Raw genomic sequence first — 19,535 nt, 5'->3', positions numbered from 1 at the left:
CCGGGCTCCAGGCCCGGGGCAGGTGCGGGGGTGTGGGGCGAGTTCCCGTGCCAGGCGCTGGAAGCCTGGCACCCGGCGGGGGCGGGGGCATGGGGGTGGGGGTGCGGTTCGTCGCGACCCAGGGCCCCCAGCCTTTCCTCCCCAGATATCCGTCACCCTCCCAGGCCAGCTGTGTTCCTGTTCCCTTTCGGTGGGGTCACTACTCGCCCCAGCCCGTGAGAACTAATTTCGCTCCTCCAGGAGAAATCCTAGACGTCTCCCTCTAGTTGGCCTTTTGAAAAACAGGAAAGTCAGAAACTGGCTCTTTGGAGCCCTTAAAGAGTTTAGGAACTCATTAGGTCTTAAGGAATTTCCCTGGGACTCAGTTTTCTTGTGCGTAATCAGATATCCAACAGGGGCCCTTAGATTTGAAGATTGGACGAATACTTTTTAACTTACTCCTAAACCTAGCATGATTTTTTTTTTCTCCATTTCACGGATCCTCTGCCCCGCCCCCCGTGTGTTCAGACTGCGCAAACGTTCTATCATTGGGTTCCCTAGAGTTGAGACTTCCTCAGCAAATTCTGTATTCTGTGCTAAAGCAGGTGGAAGAGTATCCCGAAAGGACGGAATTTTCCGTCATTTTTCCAGTGCTGGTTACCCAGGGTGAAAGTTTTAGCTCTGCACTTTGATGTCAGCATTTGAGTTTATGACAAATGTTGCACATGCCCTCTCTTGGTTGTTTTTACAGTAATTGACCCAGAACTCATTTCAGGAAAAGAGCTTCCTTCAAAATGGCAAAATAATGAAAGAGGAATTTGAACATTTTATTTTTGGATGGAAATCTGAGAATGAAAAGAGCGATTAATCCCAGCCATGTGGTAAAACCAGGAATTTGAAGAAAATGGAAATGTTGATATTTTTGTGGACGTGTGGTTTTCTACCCCTCATAAGAGGGCACAGTCTTTTCACCTGTGAACCAATTACTGTTCCCAGATGTATGAAAATGGCCTACAACATGACATTTTTCCCTAATTTGATGAGGCATTATGACCAGAGTACAGCTGCTGTGAAAATGGAGGTGAGTATTTCTTCATACATTTATAGAGAAATAGTTTATGTTCTGCTCTGGAATAAACTATAAATGTGACTTTTTTTTTTTTAACATAGGGATTTTCTTTAAGTTGTACACAGCTTCATCTTTTGAATACATCCTTTTGAAAATTAATTTCCCCTCCTAAATTATGTTTTGTGTAGTTTTGTGGCCCTTGTTAGTGGATTAGCTTAAGGTAGGGTTTATTTTACATGCATTGTAGTGATGATTTTGAAATATCTTGCACCTGGCAAATATTTTGCTTCCCTCCTGAATCAATTATGGTAGTTCCTCTGGAAATGTGAATTCTGAATTTTTCCTAATTCATTGAACATATATCCCATATTGTCTGGACTAAAAGTGCTTGAATTACATCCATATATTTTCATAAGTAGTCGTAATGTTCACCTGGCACAGTATTTCTGAAATAAATCAATTACTGGAAGATTTGGGGGCTGTAGTGTTTCGCTAAAAAGTGACTTTTTTTTTTTTTTTAAGCGTAGCACTTAAGTGCTCGATGTAAGATACCTGTTGAAAGAAACCACGGATCTGGGGAGGAGCAGATAGACACTAAAGATTGCCGTAGGTGTCTCATTACCTGCCTCTGGTGTAGAGATATGCAGATTGCCAGGGATGTGTGGGAAGAAAGAATTACCTGTAGAGACGGGAGCCTGCCCTCCTGTACAGATCTGTGAGGTTGATAAGTCTCATGAAGGAAAGAAGACAAATATTTTTGTAGTTTTGCTCCAGAAGAAGTGTCCAGAGATGGTAAAGGCTTTTTTCCCTCAGAATGTTGCGAAGAGATGCAACTCCTACAATTTTAATATAGGCACTGATTTAAAAAGTGATTAGATTTGGTTTTGTGCATTCAGAAGTCTTCCACTGTAGTTTAGTTGAAGAGTTTTTTGACTACCTCATTGGTAGATTCAGGTCTCAATCAGAGCTTTTAAATATTATGTAGATGACCTTTAAAAGGATAATACACATTACCTTATAGTAATCTTTCTGTGGTTTTTCAAACCAATGCAAAATATCATTTCGAACACTGAGCAGATGATGCAGTGATGCTTTCATTGATTAATCAGAACCATTTTGATGGTTTAATCTGATCAAAATAAAGTACGTAATAGGAGTGACTTCAAGGAATAATTATATCATTCATATTTTCTCTGATAACATGTTTTATAAGTCACGCCTTATAGAGTTCTTAAAAATGTGTTTGTTCTGAAATCTGATTTCTTTTCTGTATAGTAGCTACATACGTTTGAATGATAACATTGGCCTTACAAAGCCGCATCATTTGGAGTTCATTATCGTACAGGACCTTTGAAGAGAGCAGGGGGAGGTGCATCCCTGCTATTAAATCCTGTAATTTCAAGATGATAAGAACTACTTTTTGTTCCACATGTCTTTTTAAAACCAATTGTTTCTGATTAAAAGAAGAAGTTTTTTATTTATCTAGCTGCTTTTCTTTCCCGGGTAGTTTTGTGTCTGGACATTATCGAGCAGGCATTTTTGCTCTCACCACCTTCATTTGGTTGCTAACGCCCGCAGCCTCATTATATATATAATCTTCCTCATATGCTAAGCTTTCTCATAGACTTTACTGTTTTTTCTATGAATCATACTTCAGTAAATTTAAGGATATAAGAGAAGGAAGTCATCAAGAAGTTGTTTAATATAGCATTAACCTACAGAAGAAGAAAGGGAAAGTAATATCAACCTTCGTCAGACTGTAAATCCCAGTGTATTCTTTTTTTTTTTTTTGGTCCGTGATATAGTACCTTTACTATTGCCCCGTCTTTCTTTGTCCTTAGCCAGTGACATTCTCTTAGTTTCTATAATGAATGCACAGTCCTATAATTTGAGAGTTGTGACACTAAATATCAGGCATAGTTTCTTAATCTCTTCTTAGAATGAGAGAGTGTTTTAAAACTGAATTAAGATGAGTAACGTTACAAAGGAAACCAATTATATTGAAATGTACTTCTGTTTATAGCCCAGGTTAAGAGCCCCTGAACCCTTCATCATATAGGTGAAGAAACTGAAGCTCAGAGAAGTTGTGATTTGTCCGACGCCTGAGCACTAGAATCTGACAGAGTCTTCTCTGTCAACAAGGACCATAATGTCATCTCTAAGTGGTTTTTTTTAGCCTTTGACCTTGTTGGATAAAAAAGAAAATATTTCCTAAGATTCAGAATGTTAATTTCGGTCTTTTGCTTCTTTGCAAATTTCATTTCTATAAAAATTAAACTGGGAATTTTGGTTTTCTTTTTTTTTCTTTTTAACCTCTCTTCAGACCTACCTCTCTTTCTCCTTCTCATCTGTGCTGTGAATACGAAGTCTCCCCACACTTTTCACCAATTGCTCCTCCCTGGTGGTGTCAAAGTGATTTTATTAAAACGCAAATGCACACGGTCCACTTTGGGGGTAACATTCTTCACCTTTCCTCAGAGCTAGAAGAACAGATCTGACTCTAGCATGTTACCCAAGGTTCTTCATATGGGACCCTGCCTTCCTGTCCAGCTCCCCTCTTGTCCCTTCAGAAGTTACACACTCTGCTTCAGCCAAACTGACCTGTTGGTAGAACTCACATCCATATTACTCTCTCTCACTTCTGTACCTTTGTACACCTTGTATCCATCGCTTCCTAGGCTCTCTACCTACCCTTCACCTGCTCCGTTTCTGCAGGACTCTGTGCTCGGTGAAGCCTTCTTTCACCCCCAAGCATATGTAACTCAGTTTCTACACTCTGTTAGCACTGAAAATATACAATGGTTCTTACACTTATTATGCTGTATTGCAGTTACTGATGTGGCTCTCACTAGATTGCAAAGGTGCTAGGAGTAAGGATGGTGTTTATTCATTGTTTTCCTAACGCTTAGTACAGTGCCTGGGAGCCCCGTAGATGCACAGTAAAAGCTGAAAAAAGAAAATGGTGGTGTTTCCTGTTCTAGGAAATCAGCAAAGAGAATTTTCCCTCCAAATCTATACCTTCCACCTCTATCGTCTGCAGTATCCAAGTGAAAGAAACTCTGATATTTTTAGGTGGTTTGCATATCTCCCACTTTGGTTCTACCTGAGCCTATTTTTTTTTTTTTTTAAAGATTTTATTTATTTATTTGACAGAGATAGAGACAGCCAGCGAGAGAGGAAACACAAGCAGGGGGAGTGGGAGAGAAAGAAGCAGGCTCATAGCGGAGGAGCCTGATGTGGGGCTCGATCCCATAACGCCAGGATCACACCCTGAGCCAAAGGCAGACGCTTAACCGCTGTGCCACCCAGGCGCCCCTACCTGAGCCTAGTTCTAATGAAGGGTATTAGTTGACATCCTCTATATTCTTCCCCATATTAGCATGATACATGTTTCTTAGCATTTATTTAAAGAATCTTATTTTGGGGGCACCTGGGTGGCTCAGTCATTTAAGCATCTGATTCTTGGTTTCAACTCAGGTCATGATCTCAGGGTCCTGGGATAGAGCCCCATGCAGGGCTCCCTGCTCAGCAGGGAGTCTACTTGTCTCCCCCCTCTCCGCCCCTCTCCCTGCTCATGCTGTCTCTCAAATAAATAAATATATCTTTAAAAAAAGATTTTTCTCTTTAACCATTTATATTTATATGGAGTGAAAGAATTTCATCCTTTGATTGGTGCATTGTATTATAAACCACATAGTTTTTTTTTTCAAACATTGGACTATAGTCTAGTCAAATACTAAATCATAACTGCATATAGCCTAGCTTTTACTAAAAAAAAAAAAAAAAAAAGCATTTTATAACTTCTCTAAAGAACAGATTGGATTTTACACTTCCGACCCAGCTGCCTTCGGTTCCTGCTGGTCCCTGTTGAGTTTCCAGTGTTCGTTATGAATTAATGTTAGGATGAGGGGCTGTAGAATTATCAGCTGATTATGGCAACCAGTTGTGCTTTCTTAGCTACCAAGAATTCCGTATGTCAACAGATCTCACTCCTCTTTTACGCCTTAGTTTTCATTTTGTTGAGGGCTATCCTGTTTTATAGTCCTAGAATCTATAGCATCTGTTGTCATGGCTCACCTGTGATTACAGGAGATGGTTTAGAGCAGTGGCTCTCGAAGTTCAGTTCATAGACCAGCAGCCTGTGAGCTTGTTGAAAATGCACATTCATGGACCCCGTCCCAACCTAATGAATCATGATCTGTGATCAAACACAGGAGGCTGTTCAAACAAAGTGTTTCTTACGAATGTTAAAGTTTGAGACCCATTGGTTTAGAGCAAGGGATGCGAATTTTCTGAAAGGAACAAATAAATATTTTTGGCTTTGCAAACCATACAGGCTCTGTCACAGCTATTCCACTCTGCAATTGTCGCAAAACAGCCATAAACAATATGTACACAAATGAGTGTGGATGTGTTCTCAGTAAAACTTTATTTACCAAAACAGGCAGTGGGCTGTTTTTTGGCCCACAGGCTGTAGTTTGCTGGACCTGGCTTTAGGTATTTGAAAGTGTTCTTAAGGATTATACACACAGAGTATGTAATAAGTAACCATTATTGTTCATTCTTGTCAATATGTTACCTGAGCTAGATATTATTTACTTTCCACATAAATTTTTTTTAGGCCAAATTTATCACAGACACTGACTGGGATATTCTGGTTCTTCAGTCTTGTTTCAGAGATTGCTTGAAATGGGGGACTTAAGTTTTTTTCTTTTATCATCTGAAGCTGAAGTCATTTGTATTTCAAAGAGTTAATTTACAATTCTGAATAGTAACTTGGCTTGGTAATGAAAAGGATGTTGTACAGCCTAACTCTCCCAAGTAGAAAAACAAATGGCTGCTGGCTTTCCATTGTGTTCCTTTTTGTTTCATATCGAGAGCATTGTTTCCCAAATTGTGAGGTTGATGTCCCTTGAGAGACTGATTTCGTCCAGAAAGAGCTGAGACTGATCTCGGGAAAATGGAAACAGGAATATTGTATTTTTCTTTTTGAATTGCCTTCGTTGAGGTCTAGGCAAAAGCAAAGTCATGTATTGTGTTTGGAACAGCATGTGGTCGTGCCACTTTCGAACAGTCTAAAGGGAAGTAAGCCAAAAAACCCCCTTTCCTTTCCACCTGTTCACATGCACCACTAAAATGTCTCTCTATCCAATTAAAAATAAAGGAGTGGAGAAAAACTGTATAAACAAACTTCTCAGGAAAAAAAACCTATTTCTGCTGGGCAGTAGTTTTGTAAACATTTTCACTTTCCTGCTTTTAGAAGAGCCTAGTGGACCCCTTCATTTCCTCTTTATTTACTCTTATATCCCCATATGGAAGGAAAGAAAATGTTTAGTGTGACTAACTTCTGTTTTTCAGGAAAGACTTTCTGAAAATAGCTGTAACTATTCTGAAAGTAAGTTGTTGAGTCATTCAAAATGAAACAGATATGAAATGTGTTCCAAGTCAGTGTGTGTATAGTGGCTACCGTTGTGTTTTAAATGTAGAACTCACAAACTTACCTTCCTTTGTGATGCTGTGTTACGTAGTGATGTAGGAAAGTTGTTAGGGTTCAGAGCTGTGGGCCAAGAAAGAATTCTTGAGATGTCTTTGATGGAAAAGGTGGTTTTATTAAAGCATGAGGACAGGACCTGTGGGCAGAAAGAGCTGCACTGGGGTCCTGAGGTCCCATTATATACTTTCAAGTTGAGAGGGGGTTAGGGATAGCCTAAGCCTCCCAGGTATTTTGGAAACCAGGTTTCCAGGATCCTGAGGGGGCTAGCTGTTGTTAGGAAAAGGTCATTTATTACCGTTCAATAAAAACTCAGTCATGAGACTTTTCAGATGTATATCAGCAGGTCATATGCTTGGAGGATGATTGCCAACATGTATCTTGGGGTGGGTAGAGAAAAGGAAGTTTCCAAAGAAATTTTTATATGTTAAAGTAGACTTACAGGATCCTGGGGGTCAGGCTAAGATTGCCTTTTGCCCTTAGCAAAGTATTAACGTTGAGGCAGCTAATTTCCTGGAGGAATGTCACTCTGCCTGTTTCAAGGACTTGTCAGTGGGCTGTACGTAGTAAGGAAATTTAATTTTCCTTTTATCTTTGTTTCCCACATCAGTAGTAAGAAAGTACCATGACTATTTCTGCGTCTGCAGAATCAGACGTGTATGTGAACAGAGAACAGTACTTCTCCTGGGAAGCTCTGCTGATAGGCACACCTTACAGGGCCGTTCCTTGATGTTGAACAGTCTAGGACATTACTCGTCATGCCCTCAGGAGAGCTTGTCCACAAAGAGGCATAGTTCTTTCAGACTGTGAGAGGACTGTTGTGTTGTTGTTATTTCCTTTCCTTGAGAATGTGACGTGTAGATAACGAAGCCTTATTACTCTGGTTTGTATATTTGTCATGTATTCATTAATATTTGTCGTATACCTAAATGTGTAGTTTCCCTGGAATTAGAGTTTTTCCCAGTTACAGGTTTTAAATTAAAGCTGACTCTTCACTGGAAAGATTCTTTTGTAGTTTCAACCAGTTATTGTGTATATTTGTCTAATTTCCAAAATAAACAATCTTTTGGAGAAATAATTTAAAATTTATAATGCTGCCTGCTAAGAACTAAAAATAAGTATTCCATTGTGGAAATAATGCAAATTCTTGCTTTTTCTTCTCTTGTATTCCAGGCTCTGGAATACTTGTATTATGTAATACTTTTATTATTTAATAATTATTTAATAATACTTGTAATAATAATACTCGTATTATTTAAAGAAGCTCACTTGTCTGATATTGGTCACGTTCATGAAAATAAGTGACAAGGTTTGCATCACTTTCTTACATAGTTTCTGTTAACATTCTCATAGAATTTACTTGAGATCTCTGTAGCCACTTTAACAGTATTTACTCTGTGAGGTATAAACATATAAGAACCCCTTTAGGTATGCCTGGGTGGCTCAGTCGGTTAAACGTCTGCCTTCAGCTCAGGTCATGAACCCGGGTCCTGGGATCGAGTCCCACACCAGGCAACCTGCTCGGTGGGCAGCGTGCTTCTCCCTCTCCGTCACTTGTGCTCTCACGCACGCGCTCTCTCTCTCTCTCAAATAAATAAATAAAATCTTAAAAAAAAAAAAAAATAAGGACCCCTTTAGATCTTTAGTGACTCTGTTATCTAGCTAAGGCCTATCACTTTTTTTGTCTCATTTTTTAGACTTCTTCACTTTCCCCCAATTTTCATTACCATCACTAGAAGTTGACTTTGTTTTGGTGCTTTTTTAAAATAAGGAATAAAGCTTTTATCACGTCTTGAGAATTACTGTGTATGTCCCCGTGAGTAGAAAGCACAGATCCTGAGCTGAGATTCAGATGTTTCGCAGCACTCGGTCTTGTTCAGTAGTAAAGTGCCGCTTCCTTGCTTCCGTGTGGGATTCATGTTTCAGCAAAGTGACAAATGCTATACATCCTCTGTCTTTTAGTTTAGTACTAAGGGAGTCAAGGCACAGAACCACTCTGCTTCGGGGTAACTTTATATATTTTTAAAAAATCAAAAAATCTTTCTTCTTTTGATCACTCTCTAGTAGAATTCTAACCCAGACTTCCTCTTCAGGCTCTTACAGTGCCAGCAGATCCAGGCTTACATTATGATGCCTTCCGTTGTCAAGTCATCGCGTGGGAAGCTAGCGGGTGTGTTTTAAGGAAAAGATGGAAATAGGGCAGAAGCAGGCATTCTGAGAGTGTACGCGTACTCGTGCTGCTTTCCCATGTCTGTAGTCCCTGTCAGGCCACTTGAAGCTGGAGTGCTATTGAGTCCACCTGATGTCATGAGTAGGTGAGTCAGCTAAGACCCAGGTCGTGAGAGGTGGCTTCAGGTGGTTATGTGTAGCTGTCCCATAGTTGTGTCTAGTCTTTACCGGGAACTATTAGCAAAACCATTATTTATTTAAGGTTAATCTCCTCATTGGAATATATCTGTGGCAGCTTTATGTCCTACACATGGGGGCCAGTGTGCTGTCCTATGAAGCAGCGATATGTTTAGAGTCTCTGATGTAGAAATTGAGACACAGAGCTGAAGAGCTGATGTTACTCTAACGTGGTGCTTCTCAAATTTTGGTGTGCATGAGAACCACCTGAAGGGCCTGTTAAAACACAGATCCTCGCCCCCACCTGGAGAATTCCTGAGTCTGTAGGTCTGGGGTGGGATGGAGAGTTTGCATTGCTAGCACGTTCCCTCCGGATGCTGCCGAGGCTTACTCAGGGACCACTCTGAGAACCACTGCACTAAGACAAGTTGGGAAAGATATGTTGCCATCCTTCCTAGATGAGAGTAAATGGCTTTTGGAAGCAACAAGTGTTGACCAGATTAGCATTGGCCTGCATATGAGGTGCCAAGGTGGTACTGATTTGCTCCAATAGAGACCACGTCTGGAAAAGCATCTTAGCCATTTGATTAAGGTTGCTTGAGACAATCTATTAATAACATATTTGGTTGTGCTGGAAAGTTAAAATGGACAGGTGCTAAGAATTACACTATGTTTTCAGTGGTGTTATTAGCCTCTGAAAGTGCCCCCCTTGGCTTGTAGTATTGCTTTTGATGTTCTACCATGGTAGAGGGAGATTTCTAATGGCTTTCATTTGGCCCCTTCTACCATAATAATGTTTATCCAGGAAGCTGTGTGGTGATCGTGCTATTGCTAAATACAGCTATTTGAAGTATGCCTGGACTTGGGAAATTACAATGGGTTGGAGTCCCACCAAGCCCCTGTCATGAGCCCATTTATCATCTGACCTCCAGAAGCCCAGTTTCTGAAACTAGCTCATTGAATCTAGAATGAATACACCCATATCAGTGTATCAGCCCTGTCTAAAATTCTGTTCTTTACTCCTTAATCCAGCACACTCAGAAACCAATATAGTGAACAGTGTCTTACAAGTAATGTGTATTCCTCTTTTCCAGATTTGATTTTAGCTTGACCCTCCCAGGGCATGCTGGGGTAGAACTCTGCTTACAGGTTGAGACACTGAAGAGTGGTTGGGATGTGGTATGAGGCTATTTATTTTCTTCTTATAAAGTAAATTTTGCAGATGAGGAGCACCTGCCCCAACAGACAAGGGACAAGGGTCTGCTTTGAGGTATTCAGGTTCAGAGAGCACTGTGTGAGTACTCTGAACCTTGTCTTGTATCTGCTTCAGATCTGCGGCTCCCGCTGCTTCCAGATCACAGTATCTCTCGCTCTCTTATGTGAAAGGGAAGCAAAATTTAACTGATACAATTTGGCAACCTGCAGGATCAAACTGTGCATTTGGTTTTCAACTTTAAACCTTAAGTCCTTTTAATCCTTGTATTTCATTCTACTCCTTGAACCAAGAATTGAGGGATGCCATTTGTCACTCTTTCCTAAGCTAAACAGTGCCGCTAGAAGCACTTACCTCAGCCCACAGTCCTTGAATACCTCATGCTTTCCATACGATTTTTTACTTCTCTGGCCGCAGACACTCAGCCTTACCTTTACGGGGCATGCCATTCTAAGACATTCTGGAAATCTAAGTGATTACAAGGATAATGCAGTTAGCTGGTTTTCTGCTATATACCACGGGTTGCCAGAGTGTTCACTGCTTTTGGCCCCAGTTAGGCCAGAACACCAGTTCTAGGATTCCTCCTGTTTCACTGAGGTCACTTACAACCCATTCTTCATATAATTGCTGTACCAGTCAGTTTTCTTGGTTGCAAACAGTAGAAACCAACTTTGACTAACTTAAGCAGAAAATGGATGGATATTGGGTAGCTTCTGGAATCACTGGGGAGACTGGAGAGCCAGGTTCAGAATAGAGAGAGGAGTAAAGGGAACCAGGACACAGCTAAGATCATGCCATAGCATCAGTCTGTCACGAGTGCCAAGGACACTTGACGCTTCCTAGACCATTGTCCCTGGATACTTACTTTGACACTGTGGGCTTTATCCATGCCTTAAATAATCTGACTGGATCGGTTCTTTCACATAGCCTTCTCCCCAAGAATCACAGTCCTTGGAGCACCCAAATGGCCACGCTTAGATTACGTGCCTCTGTGTTCATTGGCAGGTTGCACCCCTGCATCTCTCCCTACGCTTCTGTAGCATCTCACCTACTTTGGGATTCCCAAATAGGGCTGCTGGGCTGACGGAAATGATAAGCATTCGCTCCAGAGCTCAGCGCAAGACAGGATTACCTATGAAGGAGAAAATTTCACTGTAGTACCTACAGTTGTTTTGAAATTTATGTCCAGCTCTGCTACTCAAGTCTTTGTTACCTTCTTCATAAACTTTTTGAGTCATAAAATGTCCTTAGATATTATCCGGCAGTTCATCACTCTCATTTTACTGACGGATGGTCTGAGGCTCCAACACAGGAAGTGATCTGCCCGCGGTGACACTAATGGTTAGTTATGGCACCGTTGGAGCCGGAAGTAGAACGCTGGCATTTTTTCTGACACAGTATTATATAAAATACTTTGCATGTTTGATTCTTATGGTCTATTTATCATAACGTGACTCTGGTTATATTTTAGAATGGAGGCCTCAGTTGCCTTCTTAATGGTGCTCTTCTTCCTCATCCCTGCTAGTAGTAATAGTAACTACCACAGGATTTCTGCCAGGAGCTAACCATTTCCTTAAGGAGGCTACCTTTTACTTCTGAGTGTTAAGACTATCATCAACTGGACTGTTTTAGTTACTATTGAATAGTAGAATCTCAAAAGCATTGATATTTGATGTCGTGGTAGTTACTGGATGAGTTTCGGAGCCTTCTTTGAGAATGAAATTTGAAAAGCAGAAATTCACGAGTGAGACCGTGAAGGCCCTGGGTTACTTCAGAGACTTGAAGGAGGTATGTCACCAAGGGGGGAAGAAAGGGAGCAGACTGATGAGACTAGGAAGTTTGAATCCTTGCTCAGTTCACATAGTTACACAGCACTTGTCCTGCTAAATAGAAATACTAGTTTACTAATACGATGGAATTCAGAGGGTAGTATTATGGACATAAGTAATGTCACAATGAGCCAAGCCTGTAGTTTTCCACCTCAGGGTTTGGTTTCTGAGAAACTCAGGACATTTTGTGGAAAACCATAAGCGATTCCTATCAAGTTTTTTGGTTCAAATGACTGGGGAAATATGCTCATTCTGTTTGTTCTGTTTTCACCTGATTGGGATGAGTTCAGTAACAGGCTGACTACCCATTATTTGAAGTGCTCTTATTTGTTCTATAACTATCTGTTTAAAAAAACCACCTCCATCAGGAGGTACGTGTATCATCTGAAATGTGATAAACACAGTTTGAGGTTTTATACTCTTTGATTATGTGTCCTGTGAACATTTATCTTTCAAACTGAAGACTTTTGTTTCATGTATAAGTTTACCTGCCCTCTTTTGATATCTGTTTTCCCTTTCATCCTTATTGGCCTTCTTGCCCGTCTTGTGTTTTGGGGAAGGGTAGTTTTCAGAGAGAGTTGGGTGGTAGCATAGTGTCAGGGTTAAAGAGGACATACTCTGGAATCGGACGGATCCAAGTTCACATCCTGGTTGCCACTTACTACTTAGGACACTCCATGAAAGTTGCTCATAGAACCTTGGTGTCCTCATCTGCAGGGTGGAGATAAGAACATCCCTCGCACAGGATTGCTGTAAAAGAATGGGCACGTGAAAAACCACAGTGCCTAGTTTATGGCAAGTGCAACTCTGATTTATTATCAGTACCTCTAGTGTTGGTAAAAGTAGCATTAGCAGGAGTAAGGGCGCTGAAATTCTAATTCAGATTAGATTTGGGGATTTCGTAACAACTTCAATAAGCAGTTGGATTCTGTTTTCTCACTTTGAACCTGAAGGTCTGGATTAGGTCAGTGGTTTTCAGACTATGATCTCTGGAAGTGCTTTGAGGTCACTGGCAGGGAAGGGGAGCAGTGAGAGGTCTCTCCGAGGGAGGGCTTCCCTTTCAGCCGGAGCAGCTGTGCTTTTATTTATTTAATATATTGGGCTTCTTTGTAATCTCTTATTTAAAGAAAATCTTCCTTGGCAAAATACACACACACAAATTTAGAAAGTAATAGACTAAGAAGTCCACTCAAGTCCCTTCCAAGTCTAAAATTCTTCTTGTCAATCAGTTTGCAGCAGAACTTGGAAGTCCACACTGGATCTGACCTGAAGACATGTTTTATTTGTCCCGTACCTTATTTAAATGTTTATATTAAAGTGCCAAAGTTAAAAATTTGGAGATTTTATATAAAAATCTAGATTCTGTTTTCTTGTGAAGAGTGGATGTATCTGACAAGCCTGTGCCCCCGTTTTCAAAGAGCAGTCTGCCGGGGTCAAATGGCAGCCGCCCCCAGCTGTTCCTGCTGTCTTGTCCCTTCTGAATTTACCAGCCTGGCCTCTGGAGGTATTTGAGGCTTCAACATCTGATCTATTGTCTGCTCGTTGCATGCACCCCAACATTATTGGGTTAACCAGTACTGGCATTCTAGGAGAATTAAGCAAAGAATGGGACTTGCCATAAATTTGCCCTGTAAGGAAGTTATTTTAACATAGCAAAAGGACATGTGTCACTTTCATGCTGCCTGCCCTTAAACTGGACAGTGAAGCGTTCTTAAATGCCGACCGTCTGTTTACCCTAGCTATTACTGAATGACTCCTGAGTTCGAATTAAACACAGTGTATTTTCGTTCTTTCCACCATAGGGCCTGATTAACAGACACTCAGAAATTTTAGGAACGAGGCTTGTTTGGACAGTAAATAAGGAAATAAATGCTACTAGTTGCCCGGGCTTCTCCTTCCACCTCAGCTTCAGAGTGGATACTCTCACGGTCTGGGCATTCTCCCGCTTAGGATAGAGAAAACGGAGAGAAGTTCTCTGCCGTCTTTCTCTAACAAGCTCCTGTGAGGCAGCAAGGGGTCGGTCTCAGCATCATTCATGTAAGGGCGATATGGTCCGCCGCCTGCGGAGGCCCGGTGTTGCCCAGTCTCTTCGCCCCCTCGGGACAGGGTGGACTCTCCACTGGTCCAACGTCCTTGAAAGCTCTTGCTCTCTAATTGTTGGGTGTGGGTTCTGTATGTGCCCTTTAAATCAGACTTGTTAATTGTAGTGTTGTCATCACATCTCATATTTACTTATTAATTTTTTCCATGTTTGCCCTTTCATTTACCAGGAAATATGCATTGACTTTTCCCATTAAGGTCATGGAATTCTACATTTCTCCTTGCAGTTTCATTGGTTCTTACTTTACATATTTTATGCTACTTTATCAGCTGTATACAGTGCTCAGCAATGCATTTTTAAGCGTATCTGTTGCAGTTTCTCCAGAACCTGAGTGTTTTTTGGTAGGAGATACTTAGTTGGTCACATTCCTAGAAAGTCCTCATTCTTTTTTCTTTCATTTCTTATATTCCTTCAGTTGCTCGGTATCGTGTCACATTTTTATTTTTTAAATTTTAATTCCAGTGTAGTAATTCTATAGTGTTATATTGGTTTCAGGTGTACAAGGTAGTGATCCGGCAATTCAGTATATTACTCAGCGCTCATCAAGATAAGTGCGCTCTTGCATCCTCATCACCTGTTTCACCCATCCCCCAACCCACCTCTTTTCTAATAACCATCTGTTCTCTATAGTTAAGATCTGGGTTTTCTGGGGGGGGAGGGGTGTCTTTTTTTTCTTTCTTTATTCCTTTGTTTTGTTTCTTAAATTCCACATATGAGTAAAATTATATGGTATTTGTCTTTCACTGACAGGCTTATTTCGTTTAGCATTATACTCTCTAGTTCCATCCATGTTGTTGCAAATGGCAAGATTTCATTTATTTTTATGGCTGAAAAATATTCCATTATGTATCTACCACATCTTTATCCATTCATCTATCGATGGACACTTAGGTTGTTTCCATAATTTAGCAATTGTAAGTAATGCTGCAGTAAACAAAGGGGTGCATATATATTCCTTCAGATTAGTGTTTTTGCATTCTTTGGTTAAATACCCAGTAGTACAATTACTGGATCATAGTGTAGTTCTGTTTTTTATTTTTTGAGAAACCTCCATACTGTCTTCCACCATGACCGCACCAGTTTGCATTCCTACCAACAGTGCAAGAGGGTTCCATTTTCTCCACATCTTCACCAACACTTGTTCTTTCTTGTGTGTTTAATTTTAGCCATTCTGACAGGTGTGAGGTGATATCTCATTGTGGTTTTGATTTGCATTTCCCTGATGGTGAATGATGTTGAGCATGTTTTCATGTGGCTGTTGGCCATCTGTATGTCTTCTTTTTTTTTTTTTTTTTTTTTTTTTTTTTTTTTTAATAATTTTTTATTATATTATGTTAGTCACCATACAGTACATCCCCGGTTTCCGATGTAAGGCTCGATGATTCATTAGTTGTGTATAACACCCAGTGCACCATGCAATACGTGCCCTCCTTACTACCCATCACCGGTCTATCCCATTCCCCCACCCCCCTCCCCTCTGAAGTCCTCAGTTTGTTTCTCATAGTCCATAGTCTCTCATGCTTCATTCCCCCTTCTGATTACCCCCCCCTTTCTTTATCCCTTTCTTCCCCTACTGATCATCCTAGTTCTTATGTTCCATAGATGAGAGAAATCATATGATAGTTGTGTTTCTCTGCTTGACTTATTTCACTTAGCATTATCTCCTCCAGTGCTGTCCATGTTGTAGCAAATGTTGAGAACTCGTTCTTTCTGATAGCTGAGTAATATTCCATTGTATATATGGACCACAACTTCTTAATCCAGTCATCTGTTGAAGGGCATCTCGGCTCCTTCCACGATTTAGCTATTGTGGACATTGCTGCTATGAACATTGGGGTGCATATGGCCCTTCTCTTCACTACGTCTGTATCTTTGGGGTAAATACCCAGTAGTGCAATGGCTGGATCATAGGGTAGCTCAATTTTTAACTTTTTAAGGGACCTCCACACTGTTTTCCAGAGTGGCTGTACCAACTTGCATTCCCACCAACAATGTAGGAGGGATCCCCTTTCTCCACATCCTCTCCAACAATTGTTGTTTCTTGCCTTGTCTATTTTTGCCATTCTAACTGGCGTAAGGTGGTATCTCAGTGTGGTTTTGATTTGAATTTCCTTGATGGCTAATGATTTTGAACATTTTTTCATGTGTCTGTTAGCCATTTGTATGTCTTCATTGGAAAAGTGTCTGTTCATATCTTCTGCCCATTTTTTGATTTGTTTATTTGTTTCTCGTGTATTGAGTTTGAGAAGTTCTTTGTAGATCTTGGATACCAGTCCTTTATCTGTAGTGTCATTTGCAAATATATTCTCCCATTCCGTGGGCTGCCTCTTAGTTTTTCTGACTGTTTCCTTGGCTGTGCAGAAACTTTTAATCTTGATGAAGTCCCATAAATTCATTTTATCTTTTGTTTCTCTTGCCTTTGGGGATGTGTCATGAAAAAGGTTGCTTTGGCCGATGTCGTAGAGGTTGTTGCCTATGTTCTCCTCTAGAATTTTGATAGATTCCTGTCTCACATTGAGGTCTTTCATCCATTTGGAGTTTATTTTTGTGTATGGTGTGAGATAGTGGTCAAGTTTCATTCTTTTGCATGTAGCTGTCCAATTTTCCCAGCACCATTTATTGAAGAGACTGTCTTTTTCCCACCGGATGTTTTTTCCTGCTTTATCAAATATTAGTTGCCCAAAGAGCCGAGGGTCCATTTCTGGGCTCTCTATTCTGTTCCATTGGTCTATGTGTCTGTTTTTGTGCCAGTACCATGCTGTCTTTGTGATCACAGCTTTGTAGTACAGCTCGAAATCCGGCATTGTGATGCCCCCAGCTTTGTTTTTCCTTTTCAACAGTTCCTTGGAGATTCGGGGCCTTTTCTGTTTCCATACAAATTTAAGGACTGTTTGTTCCAGTTCTTTGAAAAATGTCCTTGGTATTTTGATCGGGATAGCATTGAAAGTGTAGATTGCTCTGGGTAGCATGGACATTTTAACTATGTTAATTCTTCCGATCCATGAGCATGGAATATCTTTCCATCTTTTTATGTCTTCCTCAATGTCTTTCAAGAGTGATTTATAGTTTCTAGAATATAGGTCCTTTACGTCTCTGGTTAGGTTAATTCCAAGGTAACGTATGGTTTTTGGTGCTATTGTAAATGGGATGGATTCCCTAATTTCTCTTTCTTCGGTCTTGTTATTCGTGTATAGAAATGCAACTGATTTCTGAGCATTTATTTTGTATCCTGCCACGTTACTGAATTGCTCTATAACTTCTAATAATTTGGGAGTGGCTTCTTTTGGGTTTTCCATATAGAGTATCATGTCATCTGCAAAGAGAGACATTTTGACTTCTTCTTTGCCAATTTGAATACCTTTGATCCCTTTTTGTCGTCTGATTGCTGTTGCAAGGACTTCTAGTACTATGTTGAATAATAGTGGCGAGAGTGGGCATCCTTGTCGAGTTCCTGATCTTAAGGGAAAGGCTTCCAGCTTTTCTCCATTGAGAATAATATTTGCAGTAGGCTTTTCATAGATGGCTTTTATGAGATTGAGAAATGTACCTTCTATTCCTACACTCTGAAGGGTTTTAATCAGGAAAGGATGCTGTATTTTGTCAAATGCTTTTTCAGCATCGATTGAGAGGATCATATGGTTCCTGAGTCTTTTCTTGTTGATATGATGTATCACACTGATTGATTTGCGAATATTGAACCACGCTTGCATCCCAGGTATGAATCCCACTTGATCGTGATGGATAATCCTTTTAATGTACTGTTGGATTCTATTAGCAAGTATCTTGTTGAGGATTTTGGCGTCCATATTCATTAGGGAGATCGGTCTGTAATTCTCCTTTTTGAGGGGGTCTTTGCCTGGTTTGGGGATCAAGGTAATATTGGCCTCATAGAATGAGTTTGGTAGCTTTCCTTCTGTTTCTATTTTTTGAAATAGCTTTAGGAGAATAGGTATTATTTCTTCCTTGAATGTTTGGTAGAATTCCCCAGGAAAACCGTCCGGGCCTGGAGTTTTGTTATTTGGAAGGTTGTTTATCACTGACTCAATTTCTTCATAATTAATTGGCCTGTTTAAGGAATCAATTTCTTCCTGTTTCAATCTTGGTAGTTTATAGGTTTCCAGGAAGGATTCCATCTCTTCCAGATTGCTTAGTTTATTGGCATATAGCTGTTGATAAAAATTTCTAATAATCCTTCCAATTTCAATGGTGCTCGTCGTGACCTCTCCTTTTTCATTCATAATTTTAATAATCTGGGTCCTTTCTCTTTTCTTTTGGATAAGTCTTGCCAGTGGTCTGTCAATTTTATTGATTCTCTCAAAGAACCAGCTTCTAGTCCTGTTGATCTGCTCTACTGTACTTCTGGTTTCTGCTTGATTGATTTCAGCTCTAATTTTGGTCAACTGCTTCCTCGTGCGTGGATTAGGCCTGTCCCTCTGTTGCTGTTCCAGCTTCTTGAGGTGAGAATATAAAAACTGCATTTTAGATTTTTCTATTCTTTTGAGTGAGGCTTGGATGGCTATGTATTTCCCCCTTAGGACTGCCTTTGCAGTATCCCATAGGTTTTGGACTGTTGTATTTTCATTCTCATTGGTCTCCATAAATTGTTTAATTTGATTTTTGATTTCCTGGTTTATCGAGTCATTCCTGAGCAGTATGGCTCTTAGTCTCCAAGTGTTTGAGTTTCTTCCAAATTTTTCCTTGTGGTTGAGTTCCAATTTCAGAGCGTTGTGGTCTGAGAATATGCAGGGGATAATTTCAATCTTTTGGTATCGGTTGAGACCTGTTTTGTGTCCCAGAACATGGTCTATTCTTGAGAATGTTCCATGGGCATTAGAATAGAATGAGTATTCTTTGGTTCTGGGGTGTAGTGTTCTATATATATCTATGAGGTCCAACTCGTCGAGTATGGCATTCAAAGCCTTTGATTCTTTGCTTAGTTTTTGCCAGGGTGTTCTGTCTATTTCTGATAGTGGAGTGTTGAGGTCCCCTACTATTAATGTATTTTCATTTATATGTCTCTTTATTCTGGATAAGAGTTGGCTTGTGTATCTTGCTGCTCCCCTGTTGGGGGCATATATATTTATAATTGTCATATCCACTTGTTGAATACTTCCCTTAAGAATAATATAGTGCCCTTCTGCGTCTCTAACTATAGTCTGTAGTTTAAAATCCAATTTATCTGATATGAGAATTGCTACCCCAGCTTTCTTTTGAGGACCATTTGCGTGAAAGATGGTACTCCATCCCCTTACTCTCAGTCTGAATGCATCTTTGGGTTTGAAATGAGTCTCTTGTAGACAGCAAATGGATGGGTCATTTCTTTTTATCCAATCTGCAACCCTGTGGCGTTTTATGGGATGGTTCAAACCATTTACATTAAGACTGATTACTGAGAGATATGATTTTAATGTTGCCATGTTGCCAGTAAAGTCTTTGTTTGTATTGGCTGTGACTTTCTGTTCTGTATCACTCTTGGGGCCTTTTTACTTTTATAGAACCCCCCGTAA

At 40.3% G+C, this 19,535-nt stretch overlaps 1 protein-coding gene across 2 annotated transcripts in view; it reads left to right on the top strand.

Moving 5' to 3' along the window:
- FZD6 (frizzled class receptor 6) overlaps window positions 1-19,535 on the top strand; it is a 43,174-nt gene that overhangs the window by 649 nt on the left and 22,990 nt on the right. The window contains exon 2 of one of the 2 annotated variants that reach the window (XM_045805824.2): window positions 755-1,060. In XM_045805824.2, coding sequence (XP_045661780.1) covers window positions 884-1,060 — 177 coding nt within the window. In that variant the 5' untranslated portion in view covers window positions 755-883. Of the gene's footprint in view, window positions 1-730; window positions 1,061-19,535 lie in introns of both variants that reach the window. The other variant, XM_045805823.2, reaches the window with a different exon arrangement.

This window comes from Ursus americanus, chromosome 9 (assembly GCF_024610735.1).
Source record: "Ursus americanus isolate L20-20 chromosome 9, mUrsAme1.1.p, whole genome shotgun sequence".
NCBI classification, from domain to species: domain Eukaryota; kingdom Metazoa; phylum Chordata; class Mammalia; order Carnivora; family Ursidae; genus Ursus; species Ursus americanus.
This window is presented reverse-complemented; position numbering and strand designations above follow the sequence as displayed.